General features: G+C 43.2%; 1 protein-coding gene across 1 annotated transcript in view; it reads right to left on the reverse strand.

Moving 5' to 3' along the window:
• BMP3 (bone morphogenetic protein 3) overlaps positions 1-18,055 on the reverse strand; it is a 45,471-nt gene extending 27,416 nt beyond the window's left edge. The window contains exon 1 of the mRNA XM_075606527.1: positions 17,082-18,055. Coding sequence (XP_075462642.1) covers positions 17,082-17,412 — 331 coding nt within the window. The 5' untranslated portion in view covers positions 17,413-18,055. The remainder of the gene's footprint in view (positions 1-17,081) is intronic.
• Positions 18,056-19,101: the final 1,046 nt, after the last annotated feature.

A 19,101-nucleotide genomic window follows, 5' to 3' on the forward strand; every position in this document is an offset into this window, starting at 1 on the left:
CATCCCTCCCTGTACCTCCACTGGGGGGAAGGAGAGAAGGGAGCAGGTTCCTGGCTGGATGACTCACAGAGACAGCTGACATCCCGACCCAGACTCATTGAGATCCTCCCCCCGTTCCACCCCCCCCTCTCGCAGACTTACAGCTTCTCCTGCACAGCACACAGATCAGCTGCTGGTGCAGATGCCGGGTGAGTGCTGCGTGGGGCTGCCGCTGCAACACTGCATTATCCCAGCTCTCCCCCTCTGGCGGATGCAGAATCCCTGATCGCGGCGGCCATTTTTTTAAATCGCGATCCCGGTTATAATGTGGTCGTATTGGGTGGACCCCGAGGACCGTGTTATAATGGGGTTCAGCTGTACATGAATACTCCGGTGCATAGATAACACTGCAAATAAATTCCTCTATGGAAAAAAGCTATAAAGCTAAAAAGATCTAATGAGGACAGCAATATATAGTCACAAAATATACATTTAATATAAATTTCACATAAAACTTTTGTAACTGAACTATATAGGTACAGTATATAAGCCAAAATAAAATGCAAAGCAGGTGGCGAAACGTGTGCGTCAAGGCTCCATTGTCTGTCCAGGATCCTGCAGTGTCCACAGCTGATATACCCTTCCCTGCTGCAGTTTCAAGTTTGGCGCTCATACTGCTCATGAAGCATGCGCACTGTGGCGGTTACACTTATCTAAACCTACTACGAGCGTTCCATTTGCAGACGTCCAGCTACTGTCTATTCTCACTTGGACTAGTGCTAAGTACCTTTGGCATTGATTGTTGACATCTGTCTTTTACTCTGCTGCATGTCTGTGTTTGCATATACAACTTACATAATTAACTGTTTATTCATGTCTGTGCATCCACCTTCATATGCATTTGCCTTAGAGTGCTCACTATTGGTTCTCATGACCGGCCGGTCCAAGTGTTAGGAAGCAACAAAGTTCTACACTTTAGGGTTTGTTTCTCTGACCTTCAATCTAGTAGCTCACTTAATCCATTCAGCTACATTTGGCACATTCAGCTCTATTTCAGCTTTTTTGCTTTCATTTGCTAGCTATTAGCTGTTGGATCAGCATGTTTCTTATTTGCTGGATGTGTTTATGCTTATGTTTGTAGCTCTGTGTATTTCAGTATTAGGATTCAGTTTTAGCCAGCTTTGTGTACACTGCAGATCTTTTTTCTTTGTGTTTAATAAATTTTGATACTTTTGTACGCTACAGTGCTATTTTGGGTTTCTATTTTTCTTTTTTCTTGTTTTTATATATATATATATATATTTTATATATATATATATATATATATATATATATATATATATATATATATATATATATAAAAAGAAAAAAGTATAAGGTGCGCAAAACTGATTTAAAATAGTGTTGCAATGATGTCTCAACTCAGACGAAACTAGTAGGGTGAGGGTGTCTTAGTAGATCTCCCTATTTTCTGTTATATTCAGGACTTTTAACTGTCATTCTATTTGCTGTAAAGCCTTATTTAAAGGCTATTGGGACTGTTATATCAATATCAGAATTAAGCCCTGTGGCTAATCTCACCGAGTGAACGGAGTCAGCGGTATCCCTGTTTAGGGGAGTGACGTCACCATCAGAGGACCCGTGCAACTGCTGATTACAGCTGAGCAGTGACGCTTCCACGTCCGAGCACACAGACGGAGTGAGCGGTTCCTGAGATTATAAGCCCCTTTGATGCAGCGGTTTGAAAGCATTTTACTGATATGCCTGTTATTTCTGCTACATTGTAAGTAGCCTCTGTTGCTTGCGCAATAATTTTATTCATAAACGTACTGCACCATATTAGTATCTTTTTCATTTATAGGTACATCTCGTTGTGGAATTCGAATATAGGACTTGTTCACGTATTTATCCTTCAGGTGTTGTATATCCATGCACCTGTGTCTCTGATTTGCGCATTTTGTGGGTTTTTTTTGTACTATATATATATATATATATAGTTTTATATATATTATTCTAAGCCAGGGTCACGTGTGATGTGTGAATTGCCCCAGATAGCATTAACTCAGCTCCCTTTCCAAATCACTCCAAGTCCTATAATATTTCCTTCACTTTATTGGAAAAGCAGCAGTAAATACAGGCACTTGTGGATGATGTGTAGCAGTAATTTGTAGTTAGAAACAGGTAGAAAGAGATGGCCTTGCCATGGGAGTATAATAGAGATGGGTGCTGTACTCGCTGTCTCCAGGGTGGAAAAAGAAGTGAGGAGCAAGGGTCACACTAGAAGTGAGATGGGACATACTACTGTCAGCAAAGACAGGGGGGAGGACAGAATAGCCCATTCTGAGAAGAATCTCAGAGGTTGCTGTAGCAACTCACTGGTTACATGCTCAGAGGCAGAAAGGGCAACATATTGATACATCACACAGGCACAGAGTGTGTGTGTGGAACAAATGCATGCAGCTGAACTTAAGGAGCTGACAAGCAGAAGGGGGGTCAAACAGAAATATGATTCTTGTTCTATGACACTCCCCATCTGGTATCTGGAGATACCACTATATAACTGGAATATGTGGAACATATGTGCAATGCATGAAAAGATAACATCGTATTCACAAAACAATGCGAATGTCCGTGTCCACACAAGGATGTGATACCGGCCGGTATCACTGGCTTCAAAGTCCCTTGGCAAAGGTTCTTTGGCAAAGGATGCCAAGCGGATGCACCGGTCCAGGTTAGCTGGGTGCACCACAATGTCTTTTGCAAAAGTCTCTGCTCCTGTTTCTTCTTAGATTTGTGAGAGAACAGTCCTTTTATCTCTGTAGTTTTCTCTACAGAGGGAATCACCTTGTGGATGTGCCAGTCGTGATAGTCTGTCACTCCATCACCTGATGTTTGACGGAAGGTAATGGCTTCTGGCTCCTTGAGAATCAGCACTCCTGGAAGACTGTCTGACAAGTCTGGCCCAGTGCGTAGGGCGTCGTTTGGAGGCTTCCTGGTGCTGAGCATTGGAGCTGAATGTTGCCCAGATCTGACCGGGTTTCTGATGGTGGTGGACAGATGATGGAAAGTACCGACATTCTTCACCTTCCTTCCGTGAAGGTGCTGGCTTTGCGTGGCCGCTAAGGAATGTCTTCTGGATGAAGGCCACAAAGTTATGTTTTGTCTCCGGTTTCCTTTGTAGGTCGCAGTGGAGCAAAGTGAGCCTAGAGATGGCATGTGCTCTGTTGTTTGGGAACCGTCTTTTTGGTGAACGGAATGATAGCGGGGTCACCCAACTGCCCGATCTGTCCTTGAAGAGCTCCTTATCCATTACCTTCTGGAATTCTCCATCTTCCATCGATGGTGTTTGTTTGTTACCGTCCCTTGTTGTCTGGAACGCTGTGCACCCTAGGTCATCGGAACGTTTCTCTTGCGCGAGAACGTCTCCACGTATTTTGGTGAAACGCTTTTGTGTCTCTTTGTTAACTGCCGTCAGGAGGTTATTTTCTCCCTGGACATGACGAAGAACAGTCTATTTTGCCCTTGTAAATCCCTTTATGAAATGTCTCTGCAACTGTCTCTTTTTAGACGTGTGAGAGGACAGTCTTTTTGCCCCGTAGCTTCACCTGCAGTGTGCAATCTTTTGCAGCTGCACCAGCCGTGGCGGCTGGCTGCTTTGCCACTTGGTATTCTGTGGAGAGGAATGGCTGTATGTCTTAGCTATGCCATTGCTCGCAGGAGGACCATCCGATTGTTTATTGTCTTTTGGACGATCCCTTTGTCGGGCACCTTCAGGAGGTTTCTTTCTTCCTTCAGTGAAGTCGACTCATCATCCTTAGTTGTCTGGACTACTAAGCATCCTAGGCCATTGTCACATCCCCCTGATGTGAAGATGTTTTTGTTGATCTCAGGGGTATGACCTTGTCTCTTCTCCTCACTTGGTGTGGGAATCTCGTCCCTGTTTGCCGCCATGTAGTTGCACGCGATGAGTGTGGCGAGAGCTATCTTCACTCTGTTATCCACTGAACGTATAATGTAGCCGTTTCCTCTTCTCCCTGTTGTCTCAGTTGACCATGCACAGGTTCTGAGGGTGTAGAGTGAGGCATTGTCTTGTGCGTTGAATAAGTTGAAGAATTCCGTCTTCGCCAATGATCTGTTACTTTTATCGTCGAGGATTGCATACATCCGGATAGCCCTCTCAGGTTGTCCCTGGGGGTGCACTGCGACAAGGCATATTTTGGAGCAGGATATTTTGTCACTTCCTTTTCCGCAAACCTCGGTGCACTTAGACGTGAGATGTTGGCTCTCCTTCCTCCCCGCCATGCTCTGCTACGGAGGATGGGTTGTTGAGTTGGTGGAGTGTCAGCGCCACTGGATGTAGAGATGTTACGTGCTTGTCACTTTTGCACACTGCACATTTGATGGCTTCTTTACAGTTCTTGGCTAGGTGAGTCGTGGAATCGCAGCACCTGAAGCAGACTCCGAATTCTCTGAGTAACTTCTTGCGTTCCTGTAGGGACTTCATCCTGAACCCAAAGCATCTGTTAAGTGGGTGTGGCTTCTTATGTATGGGACATTCCCTGTTTGGGTCCCTTGGTTTCTCATCTCCGGCGACCGACTGATCGGGAGTAGTTTGGGTCGTGGGAGACACGTCCGTCCTGTGGACCGAGATGGGTATTCGAGTGTTACCGTATCTCGAAACTGGTCTCTCATTCCTCGGGTCGCTTGCACTGTGTGTGGTCTGTGCACCCAAGATGAAACTGGGATTGTTCCTTGTCCTTGCCGCTTTGCAGATGAAGCTCAAGAAGAATGAGAAGGGAGGGAAGGCGACTTGCTTCTCCCTTTTGTATTTGGAGCCTTGTGAAATCCATCTTTCTTGGAGGTTGTAGGGTAGCTTCTCCAAGATGGGTCTCACTCCACGAGCTGAGTCTAGGATGTTGAGACCTGTTAAGGAATGGACTTTCCTTGCAAACTCCAGCTCTTGCAGCAGGTCCCCAAGCTCTCGTAACTTTGAGTAGTCTCTAGCTGTGATCCTGGGAAAGCTGTCGACTCTCTTGAAGAGCGAATCTTCGACTGCTTCGGAGCTACCATAGCACTCTTCTAGCCTTTCCCATACTAGGTCGAGACCTACTTGGGGGTGGTTCGCGTTTGCCGTCCCGAGTCTCTTCGCGTGCTCCTTGGATTCTTTTCCCAGCTATTTGGATAGCAGGCTGAGCTCTTCCCTTGCTGAGAAGCCCAGGCTCTTGATTGCATCCTTGTACGTAAACTTCCACATTCTGTAGTTCTCAGGACGGTCGTCAAAGTTGGTAAGTCCTGTTTGCACCATGTCACGCCGGATCATGTACTTTGCAATGTCTGTCAGGCCTGAGGCATCGGCGTGTTGGTCGCGTTCTGAGGTAGTTGCTGGGAGGGTCCATGTGGTTGCCTCTTCCTTGGCGTGGATGCGTGGTGACTGCTGGTCAGTGTGAGGGGCTGTGTTTTCCCGAGTGGGTGTGCCTGGATTGCGAGCCTGTTGTAGTGCATCCGTGTGCGCGCTGGTCTTCGGTGTCTGTGGAGTCACTCACGTCATGTTGAGATGGTGCGCTGGTGTTTATGCTAAAGAGGCTCCTTACATAGTCCTCAGTGTGTTGGACTGGATCCTCTGAGGCTATCCGTCTGTACGGTTGCTCCCCGCCGTCCTGTCTCACAGCAGCTTCTAAGACTTCGGCTTGGGCTATGGTGGCGGCGTCTTCTTTGCTTAGAGCTTCTAGATCCGCATCCAATTCGGCCTTTCTACGCGCAGCAGCGGCATTGGTGGCGGTGGCACTGGCGGCGTTCTGCTCCTCCTCTTCTATGCGCGCTCTTTCTGCCCTTACGCTGCCTCTCTCCGACCATATTCGGCCCTGGCACGTGCAGGCTCTGGTGGCTCGCGCCTTGGTAGCGCTTGCGCAAGACACATTAGATTGCGCTGATCTTGCTGACCTTGACGAGTGCCTGGATGCGCTGGAGCGCTGTGATGCGGTCTCCAGGAGGAGCTCTTTTCTCTCGCTTTGGGCGTCCGTGATGGCGGTTTGCACGCGGCTGTCACGTGTCAAGTCAATATTATGCTGTAAGTCCCTTTCTTGTAGGCTTTCGCCGGTGTTAGCCCTGGCCAAGTAAGTGACGTATGCCTCTGACAGCCGTTGGTAGCATGAGTGATCTATCTTTAATTGAGTTATTGCCTGCTCGAGCTGTTGTACAGAATTGCCAGCGCCGGCGACATTGCGTATTACAAATGTGGTTGTTTCCCAGGCCTTCTCTAATTTAGCGCGGTGCGCTTCAATGTCAGTCTCATATTTTTCGTTGGCCTTTTGTGTCAGTGTGACTATCCGTTTAGGCCTTGTGTCTGCCTGCGCCTGTTGCAGTTGCGCAGCGGTCTCTGTGTCTGAGTGATCACTCTCCTGCATGGTGTTTGGTGAGGATCTGAGTTCTAACCATGCTGCAGGTGTTTGTAGGCCTTTAGCCAGTGCGTTTGGCGTGCGGTCTGTTTACCTGCGTCAGCGATGGATGACTGTCTCGGATAGTGCCGGTAGGTGTCCTGCAGCGGTAAGCATAGGGGTAGCTGTACTTACAGGTGTCCGGTGGCTCTGACCCATGTCCTGGCGGTGTCCGGTGGCGTGGCCCTTGGTGGCGCTAGCCGTGGGAACGTGCGCAGTTTAGGTGAGATGGTTATTCCTCACTGTCAGGTGTGCAGAGGATGGATTCAAAGACAGAAAAGAGCAATCAAAGTTCTGTGTATAGTGCACTGTTTGACTGCAGTGCTGGAGCCTTGAGTGTGAGCTGCAGGCTGTGTGCAGTGTAAGCTGCTTGCTGTTTGTAAGGCTTTTGCTATAGAAAGTCTGAGCTCTTTATTAGCAATGTAAAGCTGCTTGCTTGTCTTTGCATAAAGCTATAGTGTTTGCTGTATAGAAGCTGGTGGCTCTGTGTAGCAATGTGGAGCAGTATGCTTGTACTGTGGTGGCGAGAGACTGCTGTTTATTTGCAGTGTAAGCTGCTTGCTTGTTACTTTAGCATAAAGGCTGTGGGTAGCAGCTCCTCTGTGTGTGTCCTCAAAGCACACGGTCCTCTTTCTACTATTCTGAAGCCAGGGTCACGTGTGATGTGTGAATTGCCCCAGATAGCATTAACTCAGCTCCCTTTCCAAATCACTCCAAGTCCTATAATATTTCCTTCACTTTATTGGAAAAGCAGCAGTAAATACAGGCACTTGTGGATGGTGTGTAGTATTGATTTGTAGTTAGAAACAGGTAGAAAGAGATGGCCTTGCCATGGGAGTGTAACTGAGATGGGTGCTGTACTCACTGTCTCCAGGGTGGAAAAGGAAGTGAGGAGCAAGAATCACACTAGAAGTGAGCTGGGACAAACTACTGTCAGCAAAGACAGGGTGGAGGACAGAATAGCCCATTCTGAGAAGAATCTCAGAGGTTGCTGTAGCAACTCACTGGTTACATGCTCAGAGGCAGAAAGGGCAACATATTGATACATCACACAGGCACAGAGTATGTGTGTGGAACAAATGCATGCAGCTGAACTTAAGGAGCTGACAAGCAGAAGGGGGGTCAAACAGAAATATGATTCTTGTTCCATGACATTATATATATATATATATATATATATATATATATATATATATATATATATATATATATATATATATTCCATAAACCAGTTATACTCAAGGTGTATCTAAACCTAACTCTAATGAAAAATCTGAATTTGCATCATAAATAAATATTAATGAATGCTTTAATAAGGTCTTATAAAGGAAAACTGCACAATAAGAAACATTAAAGTTGTGTGACGATCCTTTCAATTAGCTGTATACATTTCCAATCAATGACAGTGTCATTCCAGAACATTGAGTACTGGTAGAGGGAACTAATAAATAATAAATAATTGTCCTGAAACAGAGATGAAGTCGATCAACTCATAGACCTCGCATAGAATAGGCCATATGAAAATGAGAAGCAATGCACAGTGATTAATATGAGGGTGCAGCACTGGGAACTTATATAAATAAGTAAACAACACAGTTTTGGGAACTAATATTAAGGAACTAGAGCAATGGGAAACAAAGGTAAATTCATAGCAGCTAATTAATTTGCATTACACTTGTATTATTTTCCATGCTTAAACTTTGCCACTTACATTCTCTGGCAATGGGTCCAGCGGCACATTATTATGTGAAGGGGTTAACTGTTATCATAGTATTGAATATCATGAACTCGCGTTATGGCTACATTCTTATTCCATTGTCAGAAATCAGCACATCTTTTGAACTGAACAGCAACACTTTCACTGTTAATAATGTGTATTTTGTTTTTCATATAAGGCGGACGTAGAATGTTCATGAATTAAATCCATGCTGTGGAGATTCTACAATCTAGTACTCTTTTTTCTGGCTACATTGACTTGCGCAAGTTTACAAAAAGCTTACACTTCTCCGGTTCTTTCCTCTCTCTCGCTGTCTCTCTTGGCTCTCTAATCAATATGGTGCAAAGCAGGTTAAGGCACAGTTAACAACACATTCGCTTCCATTCACACAAAAGGAATGTACAGGTAATGCACTGTTTACTGGGTCTTACCTCACCATATCCAAAAGGGCCCTTTATGAGTTCCACAGCTTTTCTGCTCTTTGCTGCACCAGGGAGTATGTAAACCAGACATCCCTATGAAAAAAATCCTAGATTTTAGTTCTAGGACGAGCTTAAGGTTTGCGGAATTGTCTTTTTTTCCCCATCTGTCTTATTGTGATCCATACATCTCCCCAAAATCCCCTTAGTCAGGCAGTGATGGCAATTGGTGATCCACAAACATGGGGATTCTCCATACAGTACATGTTATATGGGTATTAAAAACATAAAATATCTCTTCTTCAGATGGGCCAAGTTTGTTGGCTAGAAATCACTATGCTGAATCTCCTGTTGGAAAGAAACTCCTGAGATACATCAAAAACTACACCAAAAAATAGTAGGGAATTATGCTTTTTGCTAGTCTCTATGATTGTGTTCCTTATTCACAATGGCACAGTTCAGCTGGTAGTAGTGTAAGGTTTTGGGAATGTGGCACATGACACACGCTTAAGTCACAGATACCTTTATTTCAGAATGATATTTTAATATGGCAGCGACAGGTCACAACTCTTAGGCTGAGGACCCGCTGCGGACGGCCGCGCGCGCGAGGGCCACCAGACCCTTACCTCCTGCCTGCCTGTCCCCGCTGCCTCCTTCCCACGAGGCTCACTACGCGCTGTGACGCGTCAGCCGCCAGGGCATGCAAGAGAATTGCGATCCCGAGCGGTGACGCGTCACGTGGTACGCTGGTGAGCCTATCAGCGCCGAGGGCTGGAGTGTCAGAGCTTCCCCCACCTCCAAAAGGTAGGGGGGGAATTGTGTGTGTGTGTATGTATGTGTATATGTGTTGTGTGTGCTGTGTGTGGGGGGAGCGGACCGGGGGGGACGGACCGACCGACGGGGGGGGGGGCAGAACGGAGAGCGAGCAGCGGAGGGCATGTGTGGGGGCTCGCTGCACCCTCTTGCAGCCCGGGAAACCCCCGCTGCAGCCCTCTGCTCAAACCACACCCCCTCCACCCCCCGCTCCCTACAGACCACTTGTAGAGGTCAATTGCCTCTCAACGCGCCGCCTGCATGCAGCGGGGCCTCGGCCTTAGGAACTTTAAAAACTGAGCTACAGGGGTGCTAGTCACAAGACCTTTGATTAAAATGTTACTAATACCAATCATTACATACCAAGAGACTATTTCAATTCCAACGACTACTCTAATTATATTTAAGAAGTACAGTATGTGTTTTGTGTCGCCACCACAGGGGTGGCATAATTACATTATTTTTCTGATAATCTCATCTGTAAAGCGATCTCTAAAGATTAGTTAAGAAAGAAACATTAGTTGAATGACATTGAGGTGCATGGAAATGTAGCTATTTGGCAATGCTCTTGCAGATTCAATTGCAAACGCAGGAACTGAGCTAAAAAAACCTGTTGCATAAACCTTAACTGCACCTCATCATCACTTCAGTTGACTGATATAATTAAGGTTTTAAAACTCCCCTGCCACTTTCGCCAGTTGTGCTTTGGCTTCCAATAAAGCTGCATGTGAGAAATCAAGAAAAATCAAAACTGAACACCTGCTGCCACCCACAGCCAAGAACCAATATGAAAAGCAAATGCTTTGCAGGGAGGAATAATCCCAGCAATGAAAAAGAACTCCTTGAGGGTACACGATCTACAAACATTATGTTCTGCCAATGTTACAAACTCACCATCAACGCTACATGACCATACTTTTTAGGGGCTGGAAGGCAATCATCACAAAATGATGGGGTGGAGTTAACTTGAACTTCAGGAATTCGTTTTCATTTGCATTTTACAGCTTTTGTGTATGAGGGCACTTTTTGCTGACTTGGTGCTAAGGATGAGCCGAACTATCAAAATCCGTTCCCTAGAATTTCCGGGTCTTTCCCTGCAAAATCCGTTCCACGGTGTAAAATCCGTCAACGGATTGTTCCAGTCTCAACCCGTACGGATTAATCCAAACCGCCATTGGATACAATCTGGACTTTTTTTTAAGACTCTGATCCGCGGATTCCACAATTACTGTAATTGTCAGATTGTTAAAAATCCACACACTCTATAATTAATCCGTCATATGGATTGTCAATGGTAAATAAAAAAAAATTTAAATTAAAAAAAAAATCCGGAAAAGACGAATCACCCTTCTTGAAACTGATCCGCGGACCAAAGGAACCAGTTGATCTGAGGCAGATTCAAATCTGCAAAATAATGTGCCCATCTATACTTGGTACTGCTTGCATTATATTGTATTATGCACATTGCAAGCAACATGGACAGTATTTACTAAGCAGTGGTAAACCATAGGGCACCTAACGTTGCATTCATGCAAATGCACCATAAGGTGTTTTACAGCTTTACTTAGTAAATATGGGCCTATGTGGGATTAACTCCCATTCTAGTGAATAGAAGTTAACGTCTGTTTGGATGTGTTAACTCGAAACAGAGCTTGATGAATTTGGGGCATGTTCTTTAACAGATACCAATGGATGGAACAATTTTACGAGCAAATCAATAGAGCTGCGTTGTCAGGGCTCATAATGTATTTGTTATCAAAATCAGTAACGGGCATCATGCTCCCTGACGTTAACGCAAATACACATAGCTAATGATATGCAAAAACAACAGATTAGTCTCCTTAGCATAGGCATAAGGCATGTTACATTAACACTGCCTTGCATTAGCTTCAAATAATATTATTTGTGTTGTCTGTCTTACCTAAAGGTGGCGTTAGCTCCCTCCAGACACTGAAGTCTGATCCTTCTCACTAACGCATCATTAAATCCCTGTGTTAACTATTACAGAGCTCTATGGTTAGGCTTTGTTAGAATGAACACCTCTTTAGCATGTCATTAGCACTAATATCCATTATAGTAATGCAAGGGCTCCTTATGGCTGAAAAGTGCAGTTAACACTGCATGTGTGAGCTCTGAATATACCTGTTGGCACTCATTAAGGTATATATATATATATATATATCTTTGAATACAGTATACCTGTTGGCACTCATTAAGTCAATAACGGAGCTCTGGGGATCGGAATTTGTGTATTTATTAATGTGACAGATAAAAGTACAGATAAAAGTACAGATAAAACATTCTTCTTGGTACTTTTTAAAGAAAAATATAGCACTGAATTGCTTGATACATTATTTTCGTAGCAGAGCAAAGGTGGTTAAATGCAATCTTCTATTAAATATATAATTGGAGTGTTCAATGCATTATTATATTAGTTCATAGGCTGATACAGTTTAGGAAATCTCCTTTACACGACAGAGAAAGTGTGAAAATGATTTTTATGACCTGCCTCATTCTCCATTAAAGGATTTTTTTACAGTTGTGCAAAATATCTACACTTTTTGTTCCAATCAAACGCATCACAAACTGGCGAAAAATCCAGTTTGTCTCCAGAGCCAAAGTGGCTAGAGAATTTTATTCCCCATGAAAAAAAATGAAAAATGAATGACATTAGAGAGCCAACTAAATGTGTTCTTCTCCCACCCCTCACACAAGCATGACCTGAAAGGCAAAGATCTGCAAAATGTTTTCAATATCAAGAAGATAAGGGAGTTGAGATTCAAAGCAGGTGTTGCATACTGTATGCAAAGCTTCAAATTGTATGTGTCTAAGCAAAGACTTGCAGACTAGTTTAAGGGGAGACGTGCTTAAAAAGTCAGCATATGCTTTTAATAATGTAACACCCAGAAGAAGGTTAAAAGGGTATATGTTATATGTGGGGTAATACACATGTTGTTCGGGCGATGGATGTGTGGGTTCCATTTGTTACATTGGTTAACTATAAGGTTACATTCTGCCTATACAACTGCCAATACGAAAATAATGTATTGTACTGATTGAAATAATAATATATTATCAGTATAAGCTCTATGTAGTGGGAATTCCTGCAAGTAGACACTGCCCTGATTACTTTTCTGCAAATAGGTGTGTACTATATGATACACCTCTTTTCCCTGCAGTACTAGGCTTTCAGTATTGAAGACAGCTTAGGTTGTCCCCGGTGTGCCGCTGCTGCGCGCACTACAGCGTGCACAAGATCCGCTCCTCTATGGTGCCGGGTCCAGTAGATGCCTGCATGCGCATGTAGAGATCGCCATGCGCAACCACATTTTCTAAAAGACAAGGATTTTGTCTTCTCTTGTGGCGACGGAGCGTCTAGCGACGCCACGGTTCAACCAATGAGGGCGGACCAGCCGCGTGACGTCATGTGCCGCGCCCCAGCCACACACACCTGTCACGATCTCCTGCTCTTCTGCTGCAGCTCAACCACAGACAGAGGCTTTAACCCGTGGGTGTGCAGCAGTGAACACTGGGGCCGTAGCCTTAGTCACCTCTCCATAGTTGAAGCTCTGTCAGGCAACTGATAAAGTAATCGGCAAGTGATGGTACTCAAAACAAAGGGAATCTAACAGTCCACCTGTCAATATCTGATTGGTTATTTCTCAGCTTCTCAATGCACTGACTTGATGCGAGATGTCTGAGATTAACTTAACCTATACGTCAGATGCCATTGCGACACTCTTATTGACCAACTTGCTTTTTTCCTTCTCAGTCTCGGAACTCTCTCAAAACTCAGATGTAGAGAACAAGGTTCCTTCCCTTTGAAGGTGAACATTAGTGCAAAACTGTCGCAGAAGTTTGTGAACCAGGCAAAATTAGCCCTTTTGTTTCACGAAAATCTGCAAAACAAATGTCATCAAGCAATGTGCAGGTCCCATGAGCCTAAATTCAAAGCACTTGACCCATTATATAATGTTGTCCAAATTCTGGGGAAAAGTGACGATATTGGCAGAAGTTTGAGAGATTTGACGGTCCGCGAGAAGTCTGCAAAAATGTTAAATTTCAGAGAAATTTGCGATTTTTTTTGTTTGCCAAACACATTTAAAGTTATTCACACAGCTCTACATAGAACCTTAACTTGCTGGAGGAACCAGTGCATTTCACTGAAATCCATTGCAAACTCCAGCTTAGAATGGGATAATATGTTTTTTTCATATTAAACATGCATGCACTGTTCTTGCACTGTTCTTTCTCCTCATATTAATTACTTTTATTACAAGGGTAATGGTGGAGGCTGCCATTTGCAAAGCACTGATTAAGCCAAAGTCTAGTGTGCCAAAACACAGGTTAATGATTCTGTAAGCAGGGATGTGTTAGTATAAATTCCTATAAGAAGTCATGCACATTTTATACAGAAATCTGGATATTTTGTCTGCTCTAACACTTCCCTTACTGCCAGAACATCTGATGGAGATTGAGAACTTTACATATGTCTGGTTTCTAATTAAGACCAGCATTTTAAATACTGTATATTAAGTCATAAAAGGATGATTTCCATGAACTCTCCTCCAACAGACATTCTGCATTGACACTATAGGGGCTCATGTAAAGGATATTTCATGGTTGAAGAACAAAGCAGCTGTAGTTTGCAAAGTAAGAGGGACAGTGTACAGGCAGCGGTGAAAAGGGAGCTATTTTGTGATGTGACACAATTGCAATCTTTATATATAGCCTCTGAGTAAAATGTGTTTATGTGATAAGACGAGAAGGTAGACGTGCTAATGAATATAGACCATCCAACATTATGTGGATATAATAGGTAATACTGTAGGGACCACTGTTGTTCCCCTACTCATGCTTGATGGAGGTACTTCCATGCAACCCATACGGAAGTCCCATAACCTATGCAGCTTACCACACGCAACAAACTTTATGTGTAATAGGTGGTACAGCTGATTTTACAGGAGCCAAAAATATACTGTATGCTGTGTACCTGCTAAATAGGTACAGTTGGAGGGCATGTGAATATCCCAATTGTCTTCAAATGAGGAGCATTTTTAAAAGCATTGCTGGCCTTTCTGGCAGCAAAAGGGCTCTCGTTTGAACCCCTCTATGGGTCTGCAATAGACAGCAGAACATCTCCCTTAGACCACTCCCTTAATAATAGCGGACCACAATCTCTATCTCTACTTTCACATAGCTGTGCACATTTTGCTCTATGAGAAAAGATAAGTGTACTGTATGGCAGAAATCTGTCAGTCAAAGTTTTATAATTATTTTATTTATTTATAAAATGTTTTACCAGGAAGTAATACATGGCGAGTTACCTCTCGTTTTCAAGTGTGTCCTGGCATAGAGTTAAGATGACAAATAATACATGGTTACAAATACATAGTTTCATAAGTGAACAGGATATATACATTATATACAAGACATTGCATGCACAGTTAGAGATAATATATATGATAGGCGTATGTAACAGTTACAGACCAGATTAAAATGTGAGGCAGCTTTAGTTAATAATAGCCCAGGCTCCCTGCTGGTATATAGAGAGGGTACTTGAGCTGCCTGTGGGTATACACCTGCTTAGAAATAGATTCTTGCAAGCACAGGCACTTCACTGTGTGACTCCTTCAGGAGGAAAATGGTCAAAATGTGTTCAACATTTCTCCAAGCCTCGTTAGCTAAATATACTCCCTGTAGCGCAAATACACATCTTAAGTGACTACTGCGAAAGAGAAAATCCTCACTGAGGTTAACCCATTCAAGTCGGTGAAAACAAAAAAAATGCTAAGCCTAGGCAGAAAATGCTTATATGGTCTCATAATAAGTTATTAACAACAGACCTTGGGATAGAAGGGGAAAAAAATGAAGCGTCACTTCAAACTAAAAATGCTAATAAATTGACATTTCCCCAAAAATGCTGCCAAAAGGCTACGTCTCCATGTTATCATGAAAAACATATGCTGGCAGGCATTCCAATTATTCTGTGAATGTGAACATTGTAAAGGGAAATAAACATACTTGTGACACTTTAACAGCTAGCATTAGTTTGACAGATTTAAAGAAATACATGTAACCTTGTACACGTCCGTACGTAACCTCTTCAACCCACTAAAGGTGTTAAAAAATGGGTTTTTTTATTATTATTTGAAAGAAATTTAAACCAACCAGTTCATTGGCTGAGCACTCTCTCCAAACTTTATGGGACAGAACTTTCAGTTAATGAACAAGTTATGTTTGCTGCGCAGATGTGCGTACACTATGGAGATTATGGGGGCAGCACATGCAGATACAGTGCATTGGTATGGAGACCCTGAGCTATTGTAACGTTTTTAAATGTTACTAGAGGCTAAGGTGAATCGAAGAGTAACGCTATTTCATATTAACACAAATTCTGCCCAGGTCTCAAGATTTATCTCTGGCAGCAAAAGATTTAAAAAAACAGGCACAAATTACCAAAAAAAAGACAACACGCTTTTCTAATTATCTGCTGATTTTTTGTTTCCCCAGTTATTTTTGGTACAGTAACTATTGAAGTGCTTCAATATAATAACGCTTAATGCTGTATGGAATCATCTCAGAAAAGAAAAACATGTTCTATAAATGAGCAACCAAATTGGTAGAGTACAGAAGAGTACACACTGTTTAAACCATCAGTAATTGCCAATGTTCAATTTCAGGGGAGGTTACAGCCATGCTACTATAATTTCACTCAATATAACACCAGATAATAATGATCCTCCATTTAAATAGAAAAAATACTACAAACCCTTCTCAGAGCCAAAGTGTATGACAGGTGATATGGGGCAGGGATTTCCTTTCCTATTGTCTGACTTTGTTGCTCTTATTGTATTATAATCCCCTGTTCTATATAGTTTTAGCAAAGCACTGAGTACACTGTGGGCGGTATATAAAGATAAATATACATTTAGAGGAAGGATATACTCCATTATACACTTAGCACTCTAGACTGTGTTACCATCAGTTAGTATTATACGTTTAATTTTGTAGAGCGTTTTGTGATATTAAAGCGGATGTTAAAGTACAGTACTGTAACCATATGGAAAACCTTCCATGTTTACCCAACATCCATAATCCAAACAAAATGTAATGTCAAAGGAGTCTACAGACACAGTTAGTTTATGGCACATAAGACAATAATGTATATGGCATACAGTATGTACCGTTTCAAACTGGTGGTTATAACACCATAGATGAGTTGGCATCGGGAAATAATCAATATATAGTTTATCAGGACTACAACCACAGTAGACGTCTCATAGCACTCAATAGGTGGGATGGAGTGCCACCAGTTAACCCTTACCTGCCACCGACACCTGCATTGTAAGAATTATTAGCCAATACGTTCAATACATGATTGAGGAATAGGTGCACTTCCACTACAGTCCTGGAAAACAGGAGTTGGGTTACCCTTAGTTACAACCAACTGCATAACTTCCAAGGACTATAATGACACACACTGAAGATTAAGAGACCAATGTAATGAAAATGGAAAGTTTACCAGTATGAGGGTAACCCAACCCCCTTTGCATAAGGGCTAGTGATGTGTACCATGGGGCACAGCCTAGCCACCAATACATTATATACTGTACAACTCAATGAAAAAAATATGTAAGAAACTGTAATGTTATAACACTGATGAACCTCAATGAGATGTATCCCCATAATGGCTGGCACTTGAGCCAATTTACTCACCACTCAGTGACCTGAAGCTCCTCACTGTGTTGCAATCCCGGAGTGGCAGCCGGTGCCTGGACGAAGACTCCTTACCCTTCCCACCTCCCCGGTATTTATAATAGAGCCTGAGCATGTGCTCGGACACGGTGTCCCCCGGGGGCAGCAGTGCTTCTGGGTGCCTGAAGGCATCACCTGCTGCTGCTGCTGCTGCCAGGACTTCAGATTCAGCAGTACTCCCTGCCACACTCCTCATGCCAACCATGCCATCCTTTAGCAGCTCCCCAAGCGCCAGGCACAGGCAGCTGCTGCAGCCCACCCACACCAGGAGCCAAGGAGGACACTCTGCCATCCCGGTATATGTATATTAAATCCGAATAGGCAGGTAATAATACAACTATTAATTCAAAGTCATTAAAAAAATAATAATACTTAAAAAGTCCCTGATTGACAAAATGATGAGTACAGGTTGATAGAAAACTGTGTTACCGCAACAATAACAAAAATGTGAATATATTGTTTAAAGTAGCTGACAGGTAAAATCCAGCAACAAAAAAAAAGAGAAAACAAAAATTAACTGTCCTTATTAATTGTATTTAAAGCAAAAATAAAATAAAAAATATTGGGATAATAAATGATTGAAAAAGTCAGATGGTGCAATTTCTTTTTTTGTGATGCCCAGCACTATGTTATGTGAACATGGTGATCCATTTGCTGGTTGAAGTCTCACACAAGTGTCAGGCTGATCAGTCCTTGCTGCCTCTGTGTAAATCTTGCCTGTGCTCCCCCTGCTCTTCTCTGACTTGCCAAGACTTTGACTGCTACAGTATGTATGAGAGGCGCAGCTTGGCCGTGGTTTTGTGTGTGAGTTCAGGGCTGATCCTGTGCGCCAGGCAGCCAATAGCAGGGCTCTCCTCTGACCAACCTGCAAAGCCCGGAGCCAACACAAGCTTATAGTAGTGTGGCTGCTGATCTCCCTCTCGCTCAGTCGTGCCCCTCTGCCTGCTTGTTTGTACTGTATGTGTGTGCTTGTTGCTGGTCTTTAGCTTTCGTTATTTCAGCCACACCTCTCACCTTAACCTTTTGCTGAGCGGGTGTCACACATACAAAGTTGGGACACAATCAAGGAGATCTGAGGGACGTTCGTCTAAAAAGTGGCATTTTAATGAAAAATTGCCTATTATTATCAGCACTGATTAGTCAATAAGAGGCAGATGCAAAAAAAAAAAAAAAAATCAGGGAGATTGGGAAGGTCAGTGATAAAATCAGTGAGTTGGCAGGTCCACTTATTATTATGTTAATAGAGCTGTCTCCTTTACACCCCACTTGCCCAGTTCATATTACTAGACATTGTCTCCTTGATGAAACATGTCATAATGCAAGTCAATCTAAAATGGTGTACAGCCCTAATTATCCTTCTAAATCTCAATTAAAAGAGTTATTGTTTATCAAGCAGTATGTTTCGCAGTTACCCACATTGGCTGGGGGTCTATGTATGTATTAAAGCAGAGGAAAGTATGTTTGTTTTTTTGGAGCAGAGCAGCGGCATATGTAAGATTAGTTCATGACATACAGACTTACGCCATTTCAGATACAGAGGGCTTTTGGAGTAAAATAATAGCGAAAATGAGTGGCGCAGAAAAACGCAGACTGTGATACATCACATTTTAATCTGTGTGCCATGTAACTCCTCCCCAAGGCCGTGATTATACCAGAAATCGCGTTCGTCTGCGCAACGACGCACAGCTTCAAAACAAAACAATCAAATGCAATGAAAGCGCACATACCAATCGCGATGGTGGCGCCTCGACGTGCTACAAAGCTTCTGTCTCATGAAGAGATCTGAGATTTTGTGTTTCACAAGCGACGGCCGCATCACGTGATTTGCATGGCCAATCACAGTGCATCTTAAACAAACCAGGAAGTGATGAACTTGTCATTTCTCCTCTGCAGTAGTTCTACAAATCGCTTCTGCCGGTGCACATGTAGCACTGCTACATCGCTACAATCACTTCACCGGATCGCTATACAGTTTCTGGTA

Source organism: Ascaphus truei, chromosome 1, assembly GCF_040206685.1.
Source record: "Ascaphus truei isolate aAscTru1 chromosome 1, aAscTru1.hap1, whole genome shotgun sequence".
NCBI lineage: Eukaryota > Metazoa > Chordata > Amphibia > Anura > Ascaphidae > Ascaphus > Ascaphus truei.